Source organism: Nannospalax galili, unplaced genomic scaffold, assembly GCF_000622305.1.
Source record: "Nannospalax galili isolate Female #2095 unplaced genomic scaffold, S.galili_v1.0 scaffold387, whole genome shotgun sequence".
Taxonomy (NCBI): Eukaryota; Metazoa; Chordata; class Mammalia; order Rodentia; family Spalacidae; genus Nannospalax; species Nannospalax galili.
Genome location: NW_008355795.1, coordinates 681,828 through 705,323, shown reverse-complemented (window position 1 = coordinate 705,323; position 23,496 = coordinate 681,828). Strand labels below are relative to the sequence as shown.

Here is a 23,496-nt window from a genome sequence, read left to right as displayed (position 1 = left end):
GGGCAGCACAGTGCCATGAGGGTTTTTATTTTTAAATCTACCTCAAAACCATACTGTGGGAACCTGGAGACTGACTGGGCACAGCATGGATGCAGTAGCCTATAGGAGGAGCCTGGAGAGTGTCTGGGCTGTGGACAGAGTCTGGATACAGACAATGGGATGTGAGCAGAGTCTGCATGCTGAGCATGGGCTGTGGGCAGAACCTGGATCCAGACAGTGGGTGGGTGAAACATGTATAAATACTCCTGGTATTGTAAATATATTATCTTGATTCTTATCCTCTTTGTATGAACCATATCTTCTGAAGAACTAACAATATATTAATTATAGGTGAATCAACGTCAGTGCGTGAGCTGTTGCTGCTCTAACCCTTCATTTGTTTCATTCCCTTCACTGAGTCTGCTGTGCTCATTATACACCTATATTAAGCACCTACTAAGTGCTAGGTCCCGCAGCAGACACTGGAAGCCCAATGGTGCATTACATATCATCCCAGCCTTGGGGACACTCACAGTCTACTGAGGAGGTCGGGAAGCCAAGAAAAGAGATATGATGATGCCCAAGGATAGGATGCCCTGCGAGCCTGGGGGCTATTGTGGAGACATTCTGAAAGCAATCCATGTCTCATGAATCTCGAGAAATTAACCAGAGAGAGAGCAACTGGGCAAAGGCGAGGAGCTGGGAGTCCTGCGATGTGTCAGAATCGCAGTGTTGTTGCGGCTGCGGCAGAAGCCATGGCTGGGGATTTAACGGGCACAGAAATAAGAGAACTCTATATCTAAGAGCAAAACCAGGGCAGGAACTGCTTCCGGTCTGCTTCCCTTCTGGCCAGGGAGACCTCAGCCTCCACCCAGAGAGGGCACACCCACCCATCACGTCCATCTGGATAGACCAGATATGGAACCAGGGTTCATGACTGCAAACTCTGAGTGACGGAGTTTGGTCTGTGCAGCTGCGTTTAGAATGGGTCATCATAAGACTCAGGGATTTGAAGGTAGAAAGGCCACAGATCATAGCAGAACATAGGATCGGTACATGCACCCTGAGCGCAGCAGTGGCAGTGTGACGGAGTTTGGTCTGTGCAGCTGCGTTTAGAATGGGTCATCATAAGACTCGGGGATTTGAAGGTAGAAAGGCCACAGATCATAGCAGAACACAGGATCGGTACATGACCCTGAGCGCAGCAGTGGCAGTATTGGAGCTACAGCTCTTAATTCATCATCATCTGCTATTGATGGAGCCACACAGGGCCCACCTGCTAACCAGCCTCTCTCTCAACAGTGAGGACAGGACAATAAAGATCCAAACATCATACTAAAGAGAAAAGGAAAGCAAAAAAAACCACCTCCTACTGAGAGGTTTCATGGCTTGTCACTTGCTCATCTCCACTCTGAAAGGGGTGTGATGAGTCTGGGATCGACTGAACTCACCACACAGTCCAGTGAAGTCAGATCAGATCAAATCCACAGAAGGGTGGAGTTGGGGCACTGGGCGTGCTGAGAGCCGACAGATCCCTCCCCCGAGTCTTCTCCATGCTTACACCCACACGGCTGAGATGCCTACCAAGTCTTCTTCCCGCCTCTTCTCCCCTTTCTCTAAGCTGGACCCAAGCATGGCCGCCTTATGCAGAGTAGTTATTGCTACACGGGGGTGGTTCCATGTTTGACATCTTGTCACTTCTGTAACTGATGGAGTCATCTTTTCTGTTTCAGAGTTTGCTGTTTAGGGGCTGAAAAGCTAGATTGATGGGCATTACCAGAGAGAAATATTTCTTGAAAAGTAAGCAAAGCTAGTAACATAGAACCACAGAGTTTAGTGAAATTCAGCAAATTTAATTCTATTATCCTGTCAAACTCTCACATAATGGAGACCTGAAAGCATATTTCAGAAGAGGCTGTGAAGACATGAGAAGCCACAGCCACATCTGTGAAGATCGGGTGCGTCTGCTGCTGAAGGCCTGTTGTTCCAGGACTGGAGTCACTAAGCTCTGGCAATAATTAAATAAAGTTACCTTAGCGCTGCAGTGCCTGCCCCACACTCTCCCTGGGAAAGGTTGTTGGGCAGTAAACGATAACCCTGTTTCCAAGTCCAGGACTTCTGCAAGTTTCCATAGGCAGACTTCCCCTAGCTCACCACCACAGCAGCTTCCGGTGTGAGTCCTGAGCACGGTGCAGACGCACAGATTTCACAGCGTGTTTAAGGCCAGATCACTTATACCCTTGTTTATTTCTTCCACCAAGGATGAGATATCATCTGATAAATGTGCTCTGGCCAAAATGCCGGGGGCAATTGTTGTAAAGAGTTTTCCCACCAGGCTGTGCACTTGTCAGAGAGTCCCAGGCTGATAAACAGAAAGCTCCATGATGCTTAAGCAACTGAGTTGACTATGTGCAGACTTGTACTAAAATGTTCATTATTAAAAGGATTTAGGCATCAGAGGCACAGTGATGGAAAGGTTCATTTTAATAAAAATCGTTACTTTCATCTTCACTACCAAGTAGTCATTCATTACAGAAAGAACTGCACAAAAGAACTTAAATTTACTAAGTGCTAATACACACACACACACACACACACACACACACATTTAGGGCTGGAGAGATGGCTCAGCAGTTAAGAGCACCAGCTACTCTTGCAGAGGGCCTGGATTTGGCTTCCAGCACCCACATGGTGGCTAACCACACACACACACACACACACACACACACACACACACACACACATATAGGGCTGGAGAGATGGCTCAGCAGTTAAGAGCACCGGCTACTCTTGCAGAGGGCCTGGATTTGGCTTCCAGCACCCATATGGTGGCTAAAAACCACCCTTAACTCTGTTTCTAGGGTATCCAACACCTTCTTCTGACCTCCTTGGGCATTGAATAATATGGATACACTTACATGCGTGCAGGCAATACACTCATACACATAAAAGTAAAAATAAAATATTTTAGTATATACATTCATATATATAACCATTAAATATTCCCAACCACCCACCAGTCACATATTCTCTTTCTCTCTCCCTCTTCTCTCTTCTCTCTTGTGTCTCTGTCTCTGCTAAGGATCTAATTCAGGCCAAATCATGCTAGACAAGCACTCAAGCTAAGCTTCACCCCCACCTCTTCTTAGCTCCCTTTTGAAGGTTGGAAAGCTCGACAATACAAGAAATATTCCCTTAGGTAGTAAGAAGCTGTGCTGGGGTTGACTCCAGTATGTCTAAACCCGGAGCTGACATCTGTTCACTTCGAGGCAGCATAAGAGATGAAGCAGTCGATAATATTGAGGAGAATCACCTATCACAGTTGCTAATGATGCCTACTTGATGGTCCCCATCACCAGTTCAATCACTTACTACCCTGTAGTGTTGAATCTGTGCATTCAGATGTCCCGTGTTTCCCTGATCATCACAGCAAGTTAAAACAACTTCTAGAGATAGTCTGGGTTGGGGTGTTCTACATAAGTAAGTGCTCATATTGCCAGGTTTCTAAGATGATGTTGGTAACTGTTGACCCTACAGAAGATATTTTCTCTGTGAACCTCTCTCCAAATATGAGAGATGCCTAAAACAAATAGTGAGGGTTTGTTCCTGTGGAATTGCAAGGAAACACTATAGCCTTAAAAGCCAGCAAAACCACACTTGTCTTAGCTCTGCATTGGAGACTGTTCACAGCCTGCCCTATTTTGGCAGATGTTACTCATGACTGCCATGAAAACCTCCTTCATGCCTACGGAGAATTCTAGTGTGTCTTCTACCTTCGGGACAACTCTTTTGAAGGAGGTTAATAACATTAGTCCCATTTTACAGATGGCAATAAAAGACAACCTAATTATCGTATCTTCCCAGGTCAAATAGCAATCAAGGCCTCATTAATTTCATTAGAGCTTTTACCCCATCCAGCTCACATTCAGCCCCTTCCCTAAGGTCCTTAATTGCTGTCAAGAACTTTTTGGCATTCATTCCTTACTGTCACACATACCAAGCAGTGGAGCCCAGAGGTGAAAGCACTAAGTTGGTGACAGGAGGCTGCTGGGAAATGGGAAGTGGGTCTGTGGAGCCAGCAGGGGAAAATAGGCTTGGGGTCAGTGTCGGGGGCGGGGGGCGGTGATAAGGAGAGTTGGCAGGTGCCATATTTAGACAGGGCTTTGTATGTGCAGGTTCTATGATGGACCACTCTGCTTGATGGGCTGTGTACTGCTCCCAGACACAACCTACAAGAGGCAGCACTTAATCAGAGATGAGGAAACCAGGGTTTAGGAAGTAACCCATGTAAATAACACAGCCAGGATGCAAGAGGAGGGTTGGAGACTAGGCTAGCAGGTAAGAAAGGATTTGAACAGCTATCTAAATCTAGAGTCCCACATCTCACTGACAGAGTTAGTTGTCCTTAAAATTTAGATTGCTGAGCCCACTGCCTGAGTTTCTGACCTGGGGAGATAATGGGGTTAGAAACTGTATTTCCAACCTGCTCCCATGTGGATTTCAAGGCTGATGACCCAGGGACCACTCTGAAAACCAGTACGTAAAACAACACACCGTGGTGAGATTTTTCTGTAGTACAGTTTCCAGCAGGTGCTAACCTACTAACAGTTTTAAGGAGAAGAGTCTGTCAGTGATGTGGGGAAAGAGACCCAACCTAAAAGTGCCCAGCTAGGGAAGAAAAAGCAGGAAAATGGGGAATGCCAGCCAGGAGGAGGAGAGGAGTTTACTGATAGAGTGCGGTCATAGGAGCAGTTGACTGTGCCAATCTGGTCTTTGCTTAGTTAAAGTGGCCAGGAGAGTTATTAGTTCAGTATGAGGGGAAGAGAGGAGGTCTGCATCTCCTGTGCTTTCTCCTACAGCCCCCCACAACTCACACCCTTGTTACAGGCTGGGTTTTTCTTGTTAGTCTTTCTTTTATTTAAGTCTAATGTAGCTCAGGTTGGCCTCAAATTCGCTATATAGTATTGTCAAGAATTACCCCGCCTCTACTTCCCAAGTGCTTAAGTACTGCTCTGAAAAGCATTTGCTAACATGCCCAGTTCTGGGGATGGAATTCAGGCTCTCGTGTTTGTAAGGCAAGGGCTTTACCAACTGAACCATCCCCCATTCCAAAATGCTGCTGTAACTCTTCCTTTACTTCCCTTGTTCCTTCCTTTGTCTAAAAAGTGATTGCTAAAAACTCAGTGTATTCCAGACTCAGGGATCAGCAAGATGGACCCAGTGTCGGTCCTCCTAGCATAAGCAGGCCATTTCAACAAAGAAAACTTTTATAATAAGAGCAGCTTTAATGAAGGAATAGACAGTGACCGAATGACTGAGTGAAGATCTCTAGCTATTTCTGCTTAAATGTTAAGGGCTTTGATCCCTGAGAATAAGTCAGAATTTCTTAAAAAACCCAGGCTAGTCTATTCATAATGCCTTCTCTGCTATGAATAATAACTTCTCCAAAGCCCAGTGATTCTGGCTCCGCATCCAACAGTTGTTAATCTTCCAAGCAGGTGGCTGAGACCCTGGTAGAGAAAAAACATCAACCAAATGAGGGAGATATGTATATCAACAATCCCCAGCAATGGAGGGCAGGAAATAATTACCATCAGTCTCATCCCCTCGCCTTCCCCCTTCGCAAAGCTCCCATGCTGAGATTCGAGGCCCGGGGATTGTTCTTTTTTATGAAATCTGTTTCAGGCTCTATTGGAAACTCGATATAGCAGGTGAAGCATTCAGGCCGGTGATGAATCGGGGCCAGACACAGATAGAGGCTGAGGACTCGAGGGCTTCAAAGAGCCAGTTAGGGCTGTTCTGCCCTTGGATCTGCCTCTGCTCACTACCAGCCAGAATCCAAAAGAGGCAGCTGCGGCATGCGTGCATAAATAAAGGCGACGAGGGCCTAGCGTTCCTATGGGAACCTGCCACAGCTCAGATTTTCCAGTCCCCAGACACAATTTCCTTTCAGCTCTGTGTCTCACATTAAAAGACAGACAGAGAAGTACACTTCCAGAGAGGGGCTGTGGGATCTTTGTGGCAAGAGTTGCGTGACTAATTCTCCTGGCACACTGTAGCAGACTGCATCCCGAGGCTGTTGTGTAAGCACTGGAGGGCAGAGGTGGAATCTGTCTTTTCTCCCACACATTCCAGTCATGCAGGTTGCTCTAGTCACTAAAATTGTGTGTGTGTGTGTGTGTCAAAGCTCGGGGAGTACTCATGTACTGGGGATAGGGTGGCCAGGGCCTACTTGGCCGACTGTTGCAGAAGTGAGCCTACTGTTGTGTAAGCTCACACTCCCACCCTGGATTCACTCTTCTTCCATTTCATCTATCCCTTAGTGGCCCAGAAAGAAACTGTGTGTGTGTGTGTGTGTGTGTGTGTGCGCGCGCGCGCGCGCGCGTATGCATGTGGGATGTGACCAAGGAAGCAGTCCCAGGAAAACACTATTCAGTTTCTGACTGGGATATTGATGGATGATGCTATTCAAACCCAGACTAAATTCCCTGCTTCTCTTAGGTGTAAAACACCTTGTCTTTTTGCCTCATCCCCAGCTTTAGGAGAAACTTTGCCTGTAGATGGATTCAAGATTAGACTCAGAACCCATAAAATCCCACCTGCATGATGCAAAGATTCAAAACGGTCGTGTCTAGAAGCTCAAATTTCTGACTTTAAGCCTGGAAATTGAAAACCCAAATTACTAATGAGCACAAAACCCCCACTCATGCACCGCAGCAGGTCACAAGGTGGCACGGTGCAGCCAAAAAACAGTGAGTCCCAGGGAAGCTGCCCTCTGAGCTCTTCTCTGTGGCCATTCAGGCCACCTCAGGTGAATCTCCTGACCTGTCCTCACCAGGTTCCTCATGGAAAAACAATAACGATCCAGTTTCCCCTCACTGCTGGAAGATGAAATTAAGAATTGCATGTGAAATAAATATTCTGATTTCAAAGTGCCTTCAAGGCATAATTCCAATTGCTCTTTCCATGATCTTATAGGTGCATAGAGGTATTGAATTCTGCAGGTGATTCATATGGCTTCTATACTCCCAAGGCCACATGGCTCAGACAACATGGCACTTCCACAAGCCACAGTTCACTGCAAAGATCTGGGCACCTAGTCCCTGTAGCTTTTAGAGAGAAACATGTCTGAAAACCTGGTATCTATAGCGGTTTTGCCATGGCTAACCGCATACTATCCTGTGGTTTGTGTGTCCCCAGAGTTCCAGTTACAACCTCTATGTGCACAATCTTTAAAACGCACAGTAACTCTGTGGTAATTGCATACTGTCTGTGGTATGCTTTAAGCCTGATCCCAGCCCCACTGATCTGGTTTGGGAAACACGTAGAGGGCATCCCCCTATGAACCTTCCAGGGTACAGAGGCCTGGCCCCTTTCACTGGCCATCAGAAGGATCTCTTCCCCTCATACCAGGGCCTCCAGACAGCTTTGAGACCCCACTGGGAATTCCCTGTCAGACCTCTGTACAATCTTCTCCTATTCAAATATAGTGCAAGAAAACGCATTGGCAAACGGCCACAAAAACCTCTTCTGGAATGAATACCATAAAAGATCCTCCACTTTTCACAGGGTATACACCTTCGATTTCAGTACTCAGAAGGCAAAGGCAGGTGGATCTCTGTGAGTTCAAGGATAGCCTGATTAACACAGTAAGTTCCAGGCCAGCCAGGGCTATATAGTGAGACGCTGACTCACACCAAACAAAAATCCAAAACCAGGCCTTCCATTCTTCCCAGTTTGGGGGTTACTGCTAGTCTTTAATTTTTTCATTTATTTTGGTGTGAGGCTGATACATACTGAGCACCTACTATGTGTGAGGCTGGTGTTTACTAGCACCTCTCCTGAGTGTGAGACTGGTGTTTACCGACTACTGTGTGTAAGGCTGGCATTTATGAGCACCTACTGTGTGTGAGGCGGTGTTTACTGAACATCTATTGTGTGTGAGGCTGGTGTTTACTACACCTGTGTGTGAGGCTGATATTTACTAAGCACCTACTGTATGTGAGGCTGGTGTTTACTAAACATCTATTGTGTGTGACGCTGGTGTTTGCTACACCTGTGTGTGAGGCTGATACATACTGAGCACCTACTATGTGTGAGGCTGGTGTTTACTAGCACCTCTCCTGAGTGTGAGACTGGTGTTTACCGACTACTGTGTGTAAGGCTGGCATTTATGAGCACCTACTGTGTGTGAGGCGGTGTTTACTGAACATCTATTGTGTGTGAGGCTGGTGTTTACTACACCTGTGTGTGAGGCTGATATTTACTAAGCACCTACTGTATGTGAGGCTGGTGTTTACTAAACATCTATTGTGTGTGACGCTGGTGTTTGCTACACCTGTGTGTGAGGCTGATACATACTGAGCACCTACTATGTGTGAGGCTGGTGTTTACTAGCACCTCTCCTGAGTGTGAGACTGGTGTTTACCGACTACTGTGTGTAAGGCTGGCATTTATGAGCACCTACTGTGTGTGAGGCGGTGTTTACTGAACATCTATTGTGTGTGAGGCTGGTGTTTACTACACCTGTGTGTGAGGCTGATATTTACTAAGCACCTACTGTATGTGAGGCTGGTGTTTACTAAACATCTATTGTGTGTGACGCTGGTGTTTGCTACACCTGTGTGTGAGGCTGATACATACTGAGCACCTACTATGTGTGAGGCTGGTGTTTACTAGCACCTCTCCTGAGTGTGAGACTGGTGTTTACCGACTACTGTGTGTAAGGCTGGCATTTATGAGCACCTACTGTGTGTGAGGCGGTGTTTACTGAACATCTATTGTGTGTGAGGCTGGTGTTTACTACACCTGTGTGTGAGGCTGATATTTACTAAGCACCTACTGTATGTGAGGCTGGTGTTTACTAAACATCTATTGTGTGTGACGCTGGTGTTTGCTACACCTGTGTGTGAGGCTGATACATACTGAGCACCTACTATGTGTGAGGCTGGTGTTTACTAGCACCTCTCCTGAGTGTGAGACTGGTGTTTACCGACTACTGTGTGTAAGGCTGGCATTTATGAGCACCTACTGTGTGTGAGGCGGTGTTTACTGAACATCTATTGTGTGTGAGGCTGGTGTTTACTACACCTGTGTGTGAGGCTGATATTTACTAAGCACCTACTGTATGTGAGGCTGGTGTTTACTAAACATCTATTGTGTGTGACGCTGGTGTTTGCTACACCTGTGTGTGAGGCTGATACATACTGAGCACCTACTATGTGTGAGGCTGGTGTTTACTAGCACCTCTCCTGAGTGTGAGACTGGTGTTTACCGACTACTGTGTGTAAGGCTGGCATTTATGAGCACCTACTGTGTGTGAGGCGGTGTTTACTGAACATCTATTGTGTGTGAGGCTGGTGTTTACTACACCTGTGTGTGAGGCTGATATTTACTAAGCACCTACTGTATGTGAGGCTGGTGTTTACTAAACATCTATTGTGTGTGACGCTGGTGTTTGCTACACCTGTGTGTGAGGCTGATACATACTGAGCACCTACTATGTGTGAGGCTGGTGTTTACTAGCACCTCTCCTGAGTGTGAGACTGGTGTTTACCGACTACTGTGTGTAAGGCTGGCATTTATGAGCACCTACTGTGTGTGAGGCGGTGTTTACTGAACATCTATTGTGTGTGAGGCTGGTGTTTACTACACCTGTGTGTGAGGCTGATATTTACTAAGCACCTACTGTATGTGAGGCTGGTGTTTACTAAACATCTATTGTGTGTGACGCTGGTGTTTGCTACACCTGTGTGTGAGGCTGATACATACTGAGCACCTACTATGTGTGAGGCTGGTGTTTACTAGCACCTCTCCTGAGTGTGAGACTGGTGTTTACCGACTACTGTGTGTAAGGCTGGCATTTATGAGCACCTACTGTGTGTGAGGCGGTGTTTACTGAACATCTATTGTGTGTGAGGCTGGTGTTTACTACACCTGTGTGTGAGGCTGATATTTACTAAGCACCTACTGTATGTGAGGCTGGTGTTTACTAAACATCTATTGTGTGTGACGCTGGTGTTTGCTACACCTGTGTGTGAGGCTGATACATACTGAGCACCTACTATGTGTGAGGCTGGTGTTTACTAGCACCTCTCCTGAGTGTGAGACTGGTGTTTACCGACTACTGTGTGTAAGGCTGGCATTTATGAGCACCTACTGTGTGTGAGGCGGTGTTTACTGAACATCTATTGTGTGTGAGGCTGGTGTTTTCTACACCTGTGTATGAGGCTGATATTTACTGAGCACGTACTGTGTGTGAGGCAGGTGTCTACTAGCACCTCCTCATGTAAGACCCTTCTCTAAGCTCCTTGCATGTCTTTCATCATAATCCTCAGAGAGATCAGTGCACTTATTGTCCTTGTGGAACAATACAAGAGAGTGAGATCCCCAAAGGTAAACAATATGTAGACAGTGTAGAGGCTGGAACTGAAAACCAGGTTCACTTTGACCTTGACACCGTATGCCTAAACCTATTGATTGCCCAGTACAGAGCATTTCTGCTGAGAAAGGAAGCTGGAGAAAGGGCTGGGAATTCAGTCCAACCAAAGCTACTTTATAACCACATGACAGATGCCTGGGTTGCACAGGGCTAGCAAGGGGCGGGGGGCTCCTGTTTGAAGGGTAGGCTTTCTGGCATGCCACATATCAAGGCTTCATAAAGAGCGGTGTGAAAGAGGCCATCAACATCCAGCTGTGCAGAGGTCACTGAGCACTTCTTAATGAGTCCAGACATGTCCCTGCCAACATAGAAGGCCAGGGAAGGGGAGGACTCATCAGGAAGTGTCAAACACTGGGTTGTCCAGGATTCAAAGCATCATCACAGCACATCACACTAGAGGGGATTGAGAGCCCCCCATGACTTCCAGAGAACATCAGGAGAGCAAGGCACCTGGCAACATCGCTCGCTCACTCTGTTATTCAGGGTCGGACAGCAGAGTACACAGGGGAAGGAAGCTTTGGTGGTATGTGATGAGGCAAAAGGCCCCAGAGGTTTGGTTCACTTAAAACAAAAACAGAAAAACATCGCTTGTAATTGTGTAACCTCCTAAGGATGTTTCAAATGATTTGTGAGGCTCAATGATCTGCATGTTCAAAGAGTTTGGGGAGTTTTAAACCCTTCCCATCCTCACTGGCTTGTCAAAAACAAAGGAACATGAGCCTCTTGCAGAGATCTGAATTCACACAAAGGAACCCAGAGATGTACAGTCAACAAAGATGGCCTGTTAACTTCTCTCAATCCGGAACATCTTCTTACTGATTTTATCCTCCACTGATAAAATTGGTTTTATGATCTTTACTTATGCAACTACCTGTGAGCCATTAGTCTAAAGAAACGGTTACCAGCTTGGACTCAGACTGGCCTGGGTTCAATTTCAAGTTCTATCACTATATGGCCTGGGAGAATCAGTTGGACTCCATAAATCTCAAGTTTTCACATGTAGGACTGTAGTGGTTCATGTTCATTGTCCCCTCGACTGGACATGTCTACTTGATTGAGAACCTTTTCAGAGGGTTTGAACTGAGGCAGGGAGACCCTCCCTGAAGGGGGCGGTACTAGCCCATGGAAGGAGGGAAAGCCATGTAAGCACAAAGATTCCTTTTCCTTCTTTCCCAATCTGTGCAGATGTGAGCAAGCAGCCTCAGGCGCCTGCTGCCACAGAAAACTACAAACACGGTCTTCACGTCCAGGTGTTTGCTTTACCCAGTGCCAGAGCCGTGTGGGGCAGCAGCCAAACAAGGACTCCAGGAGGGTTCTTCCCCCCTTCCCCGTGAGCAAGCCACACTATCCCTGTGCAGAGAGAGGAATGTCACTCATGGCCTGCGGACCAGGCTCTATCCAATGAGAACAAAAGCTGGAGGAGTGCTGAGGCACCACGGCTCCTTCTTCCTCCAAGGAGACCATCACAGAAGCGGTGGCACTTGATTGGAAGCCCATCGATGTCCCCCACTCCTCTTTCCTGCCCACTGGGCTGCACTGCCTCCACGGTGGGGATCATAATGCTAGAGTGGGGTCCCCACAGAGAGATGTGCGGAAATGAACAGGCTGAATAAGGATGGAGGGACAGCCCTGTGCAGGTCTGGCAGCTCTGTCCTGTGTTAGTTGCAGAATCGGTGCAGCTCTTTTGTGTGGAAGAAATGGAAGTTTGACCACTGGCCATGAACTTCGTTAGAGTCAGAAGTAAATGCAGATAAACTTGAGTAAAGTCATAAAGAGGGAACTATCATTCATTCACCCATTCCTTCAATCATTCATTTAATCCATATTCAGTGAGTGCCTAGGGCAGGACAAACATTCATTTAAGGCATGAGGATCCTGCCTTGAGGATAGACGTGAAAAGGAAGCACACACAAATGTGGCAAAGATCTAGCATTGCCAACAAACTGCAGAAGACACCGCAGTGTCCAGGGCCGCAGCTCACTGTTGGGTCCCCAGGCAAGTAAGGAAGGTACCCACATAGGGCAGGCACACGTGGAATAGGCCAGTAGATACCAGATCTTAAGAGGATAAGGAAGGTATACATGTGAATGTGAGATATCAAGGTAAAGTAGCGTGTGTGTGCATGGACACTTGTGATGTGTGCTTGGAGAAGCTGTGCAGGAAAAATGGGAGATTTACACACTCAGGAGCATTAATCAGACAAGTTACTGATGATATTAGGACCCAGGTTTCTCACTGTCAAAGAAAGGTATGACAGATACAGAAAAGGGAAATGCTAGACTGGACCATGTGCTTTTGGACTAGAACCGGAAGTGTAGGTATAAACGAGGACTTGACTGGAAGGAGACAGCCTAAGTGAGCTCACACGTGGTTGTCCACTCAAAGGTGTCTTCTGGAACTGCCTAGCAAGGAGAGGGCTGGAAGCCCCGTACTTTGCCCTTGAGAAGCCTGACCAACACCTTCAAGTCACCTTCTAAATCCTATCACTGAGGGACAGAAGGACTTGGATAAACAGCAACTGCAGGACAGGAACAAGGACTGTCCAAACCGGAAATAGCCTGCATCTGCTGCCAGGAAACACAGGGCTATGGAGAAGGATGGCCAGAGTGAGATGACCTAGAACAAAGGCAGCAGCATTGTCATCCATGTAGCACTGAGATTTGGTTAAGGTGCAGGAATATTTAGACAGTCTCCAAGTACCCTCTCACAAAATACTAATTACAGGCAGAAAAGGAGCAAGTTTGTAGTGAAGGAGCCTGTCAGACACCACCTTAATCAAACAATGAGAATTAATCACACAGCAATGGACAAAAGAGAACGTGAAGGCATCCGGTAGAGAAGACATAGAGCCCCTTCAGTGACACTTCCCTGCAACAATGCCTCATTTGAATCTCATCCATGTTGAAGAGCAGTGAGCAGAGAGTCACAGGCTTGGGAAACACTGTGTTCTGGACACAGTCACCCTTTTGAACCCCTGAACCCATAGCAGCCATGGTTGCCTCTGTAAGACCTGAACAAGATCCAGCCAGTCCACATTCTGGAATGAATGAGGGAGGAGCTCATGAGACCACCCCTTTCAGAAGAGTAGCCATCAAAATCGACAGATTCTGGGGTATGGAGACTCATTTTTCTTCCAGGGTGTAGCCCTGGGTAGGTTGCCATTCTCCAGTGGCTGCCCCACACCCACGAACATTTGGGTAGCACTGATTTTGGACTCAGTGGGTTAAGAAGATCTAGGAATGGGAGGAAGATGAGGAAGAGGAAGAGGAGGAGGAGGGAGTGGGAATGGGAGGGGAGGGGGAGGGGGAGGAGGAAGAAGAGGAGGAGGAAGAAGAGGAGGTGACATAAAGTTGGGAGAGGACATAGGTAGAAGGAAGTCTGGGGCACTTGGAGGGGATGTAGGGAGTGGTGATGATCAAGATACATTTTGTACATATACAAAATTCTCAGCAAATAAACTTTAAACAATTTCAGGCTCTTCATCGTCAAAACAATCCTGGTTATCAGGTCTACCAGGGAATAAGAATTGTGCTGGATTGAGTGAGATTAAATTACAAGGACAACTAAAAGGAGATCCCAGTGGATTCTCTTGAAATAGGAAGGTTAACATCCTGCAAACTTTGAACAGGAGCTAGGTACACATGGCGGAATCAATTTGGGGGATAGGGTATACTAGTAGAGTACACTAGAGTATACTTGGTTGTTGATGGACATCTGATTGGCAGCTCGCTATTAAATTTTCCAGGAAAAAAATAGTGCTGCCATTGTTGATATGCCTGAGATTGCATAAAAATTAGGCAACCACTCTAAATAGTTGATACATTCCTGCTTTGCCAACCGTCATGCAAGTCACCCTCCCCACAGTTCTGGCTGTTCTTTTCCTCTGTATAGAGAGGGTTCATTTCCTGTGTTGGAGTTTGACTGTGTGTGCATGCATTTCCCTTCCCCGGATGGTACCGTTCACCTGTCCAGCACATTGTGTCTGTGTTCCTAGTGCACAGCCCTGCTCCTGGCAATGTACTTGATTGATAACCATGAAAAGAGGGATAGAGAAGATTTGTAGGAATATATTTTGGAATTGCTTCTAGAATCAGTACTGGAACTAGGGAAAGATCTGGATATCACTTGATCTGAGTTTGACTTACACTGTGTGATCTAAAGCAAGGCTTACAGTCTCCCAGCCCGTTTCCTCACACATCAAATGCGTTGTTAGGTTGATCAGATTGAATCTGGTTTTTACAGCATCTGGCCATGTGTTTGATACTTATCTAGCATTCAGCAAACATCAGTTTCCCTTTTCTACTTAAGAATCAGAACCACTTTGATTAAGAGTGGTTACTTTTACTTAAGAGTTCTAGGATGTGTTCTTGATGTTGCCAACATCTTGATATCTGAATCTGGAGAGCTCATTTCACTTCTCCAGGCCACCATATCCTTTTGGTAAAAATTAGTGCTAGGAAAATTGAGCAGGGGGGAGCTGACTTTCCAGGGTCGTGTACCCAGATCTCTGTTAAACTCTTAATATTTCCCTTTATTTTCTTGAATGAAGTATAGAGGGTGGAGAATCGCAAGGCTTTTGCTGTATTTCAAGGCTGTTCCTCAGGTTCAGCAGTCAAGGTGCGTGAAGTCCCCTGCCCACTGATTTGCATCTCTGACTCATTTATACCTGCTGAAATTATTGAGAAAATTGAGAGGTGGTGTGGTTAGGTTACTGCTGAGTACGTTAATGATTTATGAGCTATCGAAGAATTAGCACACACTTATGTCCTCTGCATTCTTCCTTATTCACAAAGCTTTGACTAATTGCTTTTTCCTTTAAAAAATGGGAGTGCTGAGACCTTGGATATTTGCCTAATGTCTCAAGCAGATCCCTGACCTGGTTGTCAGCCTTATCTGCCCATTTATAGGCTGGAGACATTTTCTACTGAAAGAAAACTGATGGGTTTGATATTCTGCAAGAGATATTTCGCACTGACCTCTGACCCCATTAAATAATTTGGCTATTGTCCATTCTCCATAATGGCAGCAATAAATTTTTTTTAATTTAGGACATTGTCAAATACAGAATATTGACAAAAACAAAATAATGTTTTGAAAACAGCAGGATAAAGTCTTGAATAAATAAGTAATGCAAACTTAATGGATAAATTAGTCATTAAGAGTATAGCTAGACAGTCTCGAAGTGAGGCCAAGGTATTCCCACTTCTGATAGGAATGTTGCCTTACTTCTTGGGCCAGAGGAAAGATGGGCTTTATGGAAAGTTACTGCAAAGTGTATTGAGGCATTTACCCCTTATGACAGATCTATTTTAAATAGATCTGTTTGTTTTCAGCTAAATACCAGAAGGTTCAGCCAATTCACTCTTGCAGTGTCTTGCGTGGCAAGGCACTTGTTTTCATAGTGTAAACACCTCTATTGCTGATTTCAGCAGGCTGTTTCTCTGCCTTTTCTTGGTATCAGTTCTCCAGGTTGGTAACAAGAAATGAAATTCTGGTTAGATACTATCTGTGTAGCTTTCCTTTTGAGTGAAAGAAGTGAGTCCTAGCTTGGATGTATTCCCCTGGAATAATGCAAGACCTCCCATGGCCAGGATCCTTGTGCTAATATTTTAAATAGGAGCATCATATTGACAGATGGCAAGGTGGTCCAACAAGCCACACAGGATGTTTGCAAAGCTGTGAAGCTCTGATGGTGCTTTCTTATTTGAAGTCCAAATGGCTGACTTCTTCCAGGATGCAAGGAGCCTGAGGGCATTGTTAGCTCCATAAAAACTAATTGGACCAGTGTGAGCAGAATAGTTTACCTCACATATTTAATCACACTAATAACCTAATGACTTCTTATTGTTGGTGGTGTTCATTGTAGCTAGGGCTGCGTTCAGGAAGATGAATCCATGTGTGCAACTCAGAATCTTACGTAAGACTAGAGGGTGAAGGAGAAGTCATGAAGGCCTCATTTCAAAAAGATCAGTGTGTGTGTGTATACCCCGTGTTTTAACATCTCTGCCAGGAGATGAGTACATGATTTATAGACAGAGGCAAGTAACAGTGTTCAGAAGATCAAGCAAAGCAAGATGCAAGAAAGATTCTAACTTTATTGTAATGATAAATGATGTTTCTCGAGGACGAATTTAGTGTTCATGTCTATTTGCCAAACATCCAAAACTCTGTAGCAAGTCATCACTATTCAGTGAGTTCCCCCAGATGGTAACAGAACAATAGTTAGATATGTACAGCTCTTAAACAGACGGCAGTTTCCTGGGAAAAGCATGGTTTGATCCTTAGAAGTTCTTTTGTTCGAGTCCTGGATCAGCCTCTTAACAGTCACCTGAACTTTCTGAGCTGGACTTTCCATCTCCCTAGTGTGGAGATAAAATTCATGCTTTCCCAGATGCCTCACGGGGTGTCATAGAAGTAGTTCAAGCTGAGCAACGAGACAACCATGCAAGTTCTATGCCCTTTGAAAGCACAGGACGTCACTGTTGCTGTTAGATCACTCTCGTCCGGCGTCCGTGCTCTGACTCTTCATTTGTGTTCAGGTGTTTAAATTCCATTCTTACTTTCAAACCATGAGGAAGCAGTCTACATCTGCCATAACTCACCAAATCAGAATCCCAAATCTGCAAATGCCACATTTAGAATAATGTGATTTTTTTTTTAAAGAAGGATTTATTTTGGACTATGTGTCCATCTGAAGGCTTTGGGGGGCACATAATGCAGTCAGAAACAATTATGGGACCAATAAATATTCTGAGAATTCATGAGATCCTACAGCCAGACCCATGATTCATTGCTCCAATACCAAAAGCATTTGGCAAACTGCAGCTTGGAAGCTGCTTTGGAGGCTCTAAATGGGCCATTTGGATTCATTGTGACACTGGCTCATTCCACTGCTCTGGAGAGATGGCTCAGACAGCATTGTCCTATTTTGTCTTGGACCTTGCTTAACAAAACACCCTTCTGGATGAAGAGATATCACCACGTTGGTTTCACAGGATCCCCCACCGGCCCCTCAAGCATTGTAATATGAATATTCTACAAACTTGTCTATGAAAAGTCTTTGTGGAGCCTCCCTGCATCCCCGCCATACACAGCCTGGCCTGCAGACCCAGCGATGGGTGTACGCAGCGGTCCCTGACTCACACTGCTAGGCTTCGTCTTGGTGGCAGTGAGGTTCTTTTTCTGAAATGGAGTGCTGAAGGAGATGGTTTCTTTATGGAGCAGCATGGATCAAATGACATAGCTACAAAAGCTGCAGGAACCAGCCATAGTGTGCAGCCAGGTACACTATGATAACTGTGTGTGAAAACCAGGCACTCAGTCCTGGTAGAGCCAGAGGGTACAGATAAGAAAATCAGATTCTCCTTCCTAAATGGGAGCAGTCACCTCAGCTTCCCGGCATGCCAGGATTTGACGCTACGTGATCCAGGAGATCTTTCTAAAGAATTGCAGAATACTAGAAACAAAGTGGCTAGGGACACCTCCCGTGACTTCTGTGTGGCACCCAGGGCCGAGAGCAGCTGGAGCCTTGGCTTTCACACTTGCAGGGCTGGGATGATAATCCCCGTTCTTCAACAGCTCAGTTTATTTTCAGACACTTGTGACCTTAGGAATTGTGGTGTTTTGTCTTAATTATTCCCAATGAGTAAGGCTCAGCCTAGCCCCATCACCTATATGGACTGACCTCAACTTTGTCCTGAATGTTCAGCCTTTAACAATTCAGTCTAATCACTTGTCCTTTGCCGTGAAGCTCCCTGTTCTCCTGGCAAAGCATTCAGGAGAAATTCTGCCTGGTACTGCTGGAATCCAGGTGTATAGTCTAGCCTGAGGGTGTCCCCTAACTCTTTATCCCAAACAAAACTAAATAAAGCAGATCTGCACAATTTCCTCTTCTTATTGACCTGCTGGTGGCTTTTAGTAATCTAAGCATTTTTCAAAGTGCGCAGAAACCCTGAGGATTAGTCATCCATCTCTGGAACTTTGCCTGCGATAATGTCCATTAAGCCACTGCTTTGCTGTGGCCCCTGCTTTGCTCTCACTTGAAGGCTGTCTTGTGTGAGCTGTGCTGCGTCTGGGTTTTCTTCCAGTCACTGTTCTTTGCTCTTATGCACAACTGGACACCGTTTTCAGCTGATGATAAGTTCCGTTTCACGTGCTTCTCAAGGCATCATTACCCCAGCGTCAGCCCACAGCCTCCTTTCTTCCCTGGTCCCAAGTGCCTTGCTTGGCATCATGACCCATGGTAGGAATCCCTTCACACAAGTCAGGTTACATGTTGTGGTTTGGGTGTGAACTGACCTACTGAGCAGAAAGTCAGTAACCCCACAGCATGGATTAAAGAGCAAAAAATTATTTCGAAGGTTGGTGCTGCTCTCCCTTTGGGAAGAGTTATTCATTTTCTGGTGTACCTATATAGCAGGTAATGGCTGGTGAGCATGTGTGTGTCACAGAAGTTGTGTGAGTTGTTTAGTCCAAAGTGAAAACTTGTTCAGTGCTAAGACCCATTCCACCATGTAGACTTGTAGTAATGTAAAAACCAGACTACAAACTATCTTGTTCTCTTTTTATGGGAGAAAGGTTTATCCTCTGCTTCCAAAATATGTTCATGAAATGACCTGATCCTTCACATACATACACGTGGTCATGTCACATACAAACATATGGTCATCTATGGCATCCTGTTAACATAAAGAGGGTTATCTAGTTGCAGTGATGGTTGAAACATTACAAAGTCGGATGTGGTAGTGAATGCCCATATCCAGGCACTTGGGAAGCAGATGCAGGAGGATCACAAGTTCAAAGTCATCCTCAGATACATAGTGAGTTAGAGCCCAGCATATACTACATGAGACCTCTCTCAAAATAAATACAAAACAGAAAGAAACAGAAGCCAGTGCAGAACAAGTACTTCCCTTACCAGCCATGTGTGCAAGGCCTGTCCTTGATGTCCCAGGGCAGCTGAGTCACTGCAAGGGCCTTGCTTCCACTGCAACCTTACAGTTCTGACATATCCCTTCAGTTCTGAGCTTCTGTGAAACCTTGATGATGGTCAGATGTGCAGGTGGAAAACAGGCAGGTCCATGGACCAGGGTCTGATTTCTTCTTCCGTTTGAGCTGGGTGTCTTGCTATAGGTTGATGTGCTCCATCTGTCAGGATCTGGTTTCTGTTTGCCCTGGCATGCTTGGTTTCCATCTGTCTGTTATCCTAGAACAGAGTCTGGTTCCAGCCTGTGTGGCATCTCTGGGGAACGTTAAGTAAGTTCCATGGCATGAACTGCATTCAGCCACTGCACACACAAGGGCAGCCTGGAGATGGGCTGTCCTCGTAGGAAACCAGATAGCCATTTTGGTGATAAAGTATTTATTTCCCATTATCTCCTTGTTGCCAGGACTACGATATGCACGTCGCTTATGTTGCTTCAAGGGAGCAAGAGTTCTAAAGAGGTTACATGCACCAAAGGAAAAATTTAATTTTGAAAAATAAATTGAGCGACAGTCTATGGACCAGAGTTTTCTGTCGTTTACAGTTTGACGTTGTGTGAGACAGCACCATGTCATGTTTTCAGCCAATAAGTTTTCTTCTTTTTAATCATCGCCTTCCTCTAAGAAATGCCATTGTTCTTTATAGTTTAAGGGAGTGAGGCCGGAGATGCAGCTATTTTTGAGGCAGCTAAGCGTGAGCTGACGTTAACTTTTAGAAAAAGCTGACTTCTCTAAACGAACACTTTTGAATGACTTGGTTTTATGTTACACGCTTTCATTTGAACTATTTATAAAGTACTGAAGAAGGACGAGTGAGAATTCAACAATGTTGGACAGAATCTTGGATTTCCAGCTATTCTCTGTGTAACTGAGTTCACGAGCACAAAAATAAGAGCGATTCCACACCAAGGCAGACTCATGTCAGCACTGATAATCCTGCAGAGTCCTGGTGGGTGTGGAAGAGGAGGAGGTCAACTTGAGAGGTATTCAATGCGTAGACTTTGAAAGATACTAAATGCAAGTGACATTTATTGAGTGCTTTCTAAATCCTAGCACTGCTCAGAGAGCTTTGACCATATGGGTTTGTTTAATTCTCATGATTAACCTTACACGATAAGCCTTGTTACAGATCCCGTTTTATAGTTGCATAGCTAAGGCACAGGCCAGGGAGCAATTTGTCACAGAGGAACAAGCAAAGGGCACAGGATGCAACTCCAGGAGGCTGACTTAGGTCTAGTCCCACCTGCAACACCACCCTGCTCCCCGCCAGGGACAATAAGAGGTCCACACGCACACTCATCAGAGTGGGAAGTTCAGCCCCAAGCATAACAAAGAGAGCATTGTGGAGCCGATGCCGGGTACTGTGGCTAAACTCGGGTTGTGGGAGGCAAAGGGGAGGCAGCAAGGGACTGTGCAGTACAAGATCCATGAGATGCCTGCACACAGCAAGCAGCTTGGGCCACTGACCTGTGGGACCACAGGCAAGCAGGGATACACTGTGCTAAGGTTTTGTGTTATAGCTATTCCTGGTGAAAGAAGGATTGAATGGAATCATTTAAGAATTCATTCATTCATTCATTTTATCCTTGAAAACATTGTGTTCGGTTTCTTGTACGTCCCAAGATTGTTTTTAAGGGTTGAGGGTGCCCCACAGGGAACAAGAGACAAGTCCCCAGACTTACTGTGCATTAAGACTGTTCGCAGATATTGAGTGACAGAAGAAATAAGAGGATGACATGTGATATAGAATGGCCAGTGCAAGGGACTGACTGCCTTCATCCAGGGCAGGCAGGGAAGGACTGACTGAGAAGGTGAACTGAGGGCTGAACGACAGGAGCCAGTCATGGGTGGGGGCAGCTCAAGGGCTCAGCAAATCTGGATCTGGGCTCATTATGCAGAGTACTCCAGGAAGACTCAACAGTGCTCAGGCTCCAAGTCTGTAAATAGCACAGAGGGTTCCAGGGACAGAGAGTTCACCAGAAGGGCTCAGCAGAGTGGGGAAAGGTTAGGGTGGAAAGGACAGCACAGGAAGGACCTTTGATGATGGGAGTGTCTGCACTGAGACTGAAAATGAACCGGACATTGTTTGGGAGGGTTCAAGCAGGTAGATGATTTACCTGCTTTATATGAAGTGGGTAACATGAGAGATTGTGTTATTTATCTGGAGAGAGAGGCGACAGAAAAGAGATCAGTCAGGAGACAAACTGGGAAAGTCCAGAGGAGGAAGAGACTTGTGGCCTTTTCCATAAAGGAGAAGATGAATGGATTGGATGATATTTTGGAGTCAGAGCTTTAAAAGCCTTGCATGGAGTGAGAGAAAGGACGGTGTGAAGCATGAGCCCGACCAGATGTCACTGACTGATGTGATGCCGCTAGCTGAGTCGGGTGAAGTGACTCCAGGGCTCTTGGTATAAAGGGTTCTGCTGTGGACCCAGGGAGGACAGTTCTGGGGTGCCAAGGGCAGCTGTCCGAGGATGGCCAAGGACAAATGATGCAATCAAGCTGCAGGGTGCAGTGACCAGCAGGTGTGATCAGTAATGGAGAGAGGGCTTTTATAACTTCAGGTTTTCAGTCCCATGGCCTGGGGAGGAAGTGACCCTTAACCAGAATGATAGAATTTGGGGGAAAGAGAGGCACATGAACAGTGGGAAGAAAAATATCATGTAGGCTTTGAAATAAAAGTCTTTGCCAATGAGTGATGTGCCATGCCTGTAAAAGTCCATTGCTGCAGGTTCAGTTTTCTTGTCAGAACATGAGAGGATTGTGCCACAGCAATGAGGTTAAATTAAGTGATTAGTCATAAATGCCTCACAGAGAGGACTGTGCAACACCACTGCAGGATTGTGGTAGTTTCATTGTAATAACAGCCATGTAATAATAGTACTTGGGGTGCATGTCATTCGTAATGATATACTAACATGATAAGTTCTTGTTCTTAGTGCTTTTGAGTAAGGGTTGCAAGTGTATACCCATATGTAGACTCTACCCATATGTAGATTCTTTCTGCTTCTCTTCAATCACGAAAACAAAGTAAATGGGATCTGGCATGGTGGGGCACACCTTTAATCCCAGCACAAAGAAGGCAAAGGTGGGTGGGTCTCTGTGAGATGGAGACCAGCCTGGTCTACATAGCACATTCAAGACGAGCCGAGGAGCTACAGGGAGACCCTGTCTCAAAAGACAAAAAGGTGGAAATATTTCTGTTCTTTTCTCATTGTAGACTAGCTAAACTGAGTCTCAGGAGGGTGCATTCCTAAGGGGATGAGACTGGGAACTGTAATGTCTGAGGACATTACAGGGCAGGACTCACACAGCGAACTTATTCCATCGTTCTGAACTCTTCCCAAACTAAACATTGCTAAGACAAAAACACACTGATAGACATCACTCCGCCATTTCTTAGGAGCTATACAAGGTGAATAAATGCTGTTTTATAAAATGTTTTCTGAACCCATCAGCCCCATGTGAAACTGTATCTCACTCATCTTCCAGTGTGGGACCACACTCCACTCCAGGCCTGTCTTTGGAGGAAATGAACAGAGGTGCCCAGTACTCACCCATCGATAAATATGGTAAGTGGGCAGATGGGCTGGATTCATTAAGGAAATCACTCCTAGAGAGAAGGCTTCCACTCATTCTGGTAGCAAGGGGGAACGTTGCATTTTGCAATATCCCGAAATTACAGGTACTTTTAAATATTGTAGAAATTCAAACTCTGATCCTGAAGTCTTTTATAACTCTACATCTACCTTGAAGCTTAATGAAGTGTGTGAGCCTCTGCATGGGTGTGAGAGTACATGAGTGGGCAGGTGTGCACAAGCATCATGTGTATATGAATGTGTAAGCATGTACCAAGTGGGTATGGATGTGTATACATGAGTGTGTGTGTGCATGAGTACGAGTCTATGCATGTGTATGTGTGTGTGTGTGTGTGTGTGTGTGTGTGTGTGTGTGTGTATGGGAGTGTTCACAAGTGTGGGAGCCTGAGTGTCTATGTGTATGCATGTATGTATGCATGTGTGTGCATCCATGTGTTTGCATGTGTGTGTGTGTGTGTGTGTGTATTTGATGTATTCTTCAGAAGATACGATTTT

General features: G+C 45.7%; 1 protein-coding gene across 1 annotated transcript in view; it reads left to right on the top strand.

Annotated features, from left to right (window-relative positions):
• The window catches only part of Tnni3k (TNNI3 interacting kinase), a 304,879-nt gene that overhangs the window by 278,919 nt on the left and 2,464 nt on the right, over nt 1–23,496 (top strand). The window contains exon 24 of the mRNA XM_008853645.1: nt 22,895–23,087. Within this exon, the coding sequence (XP_008851867.1) occupies nt 22,895–23,087 (193 nt within the window). The remainder of the gene's footprint in view (nt 1–22,894; nt 23,088–23,496) is intronic.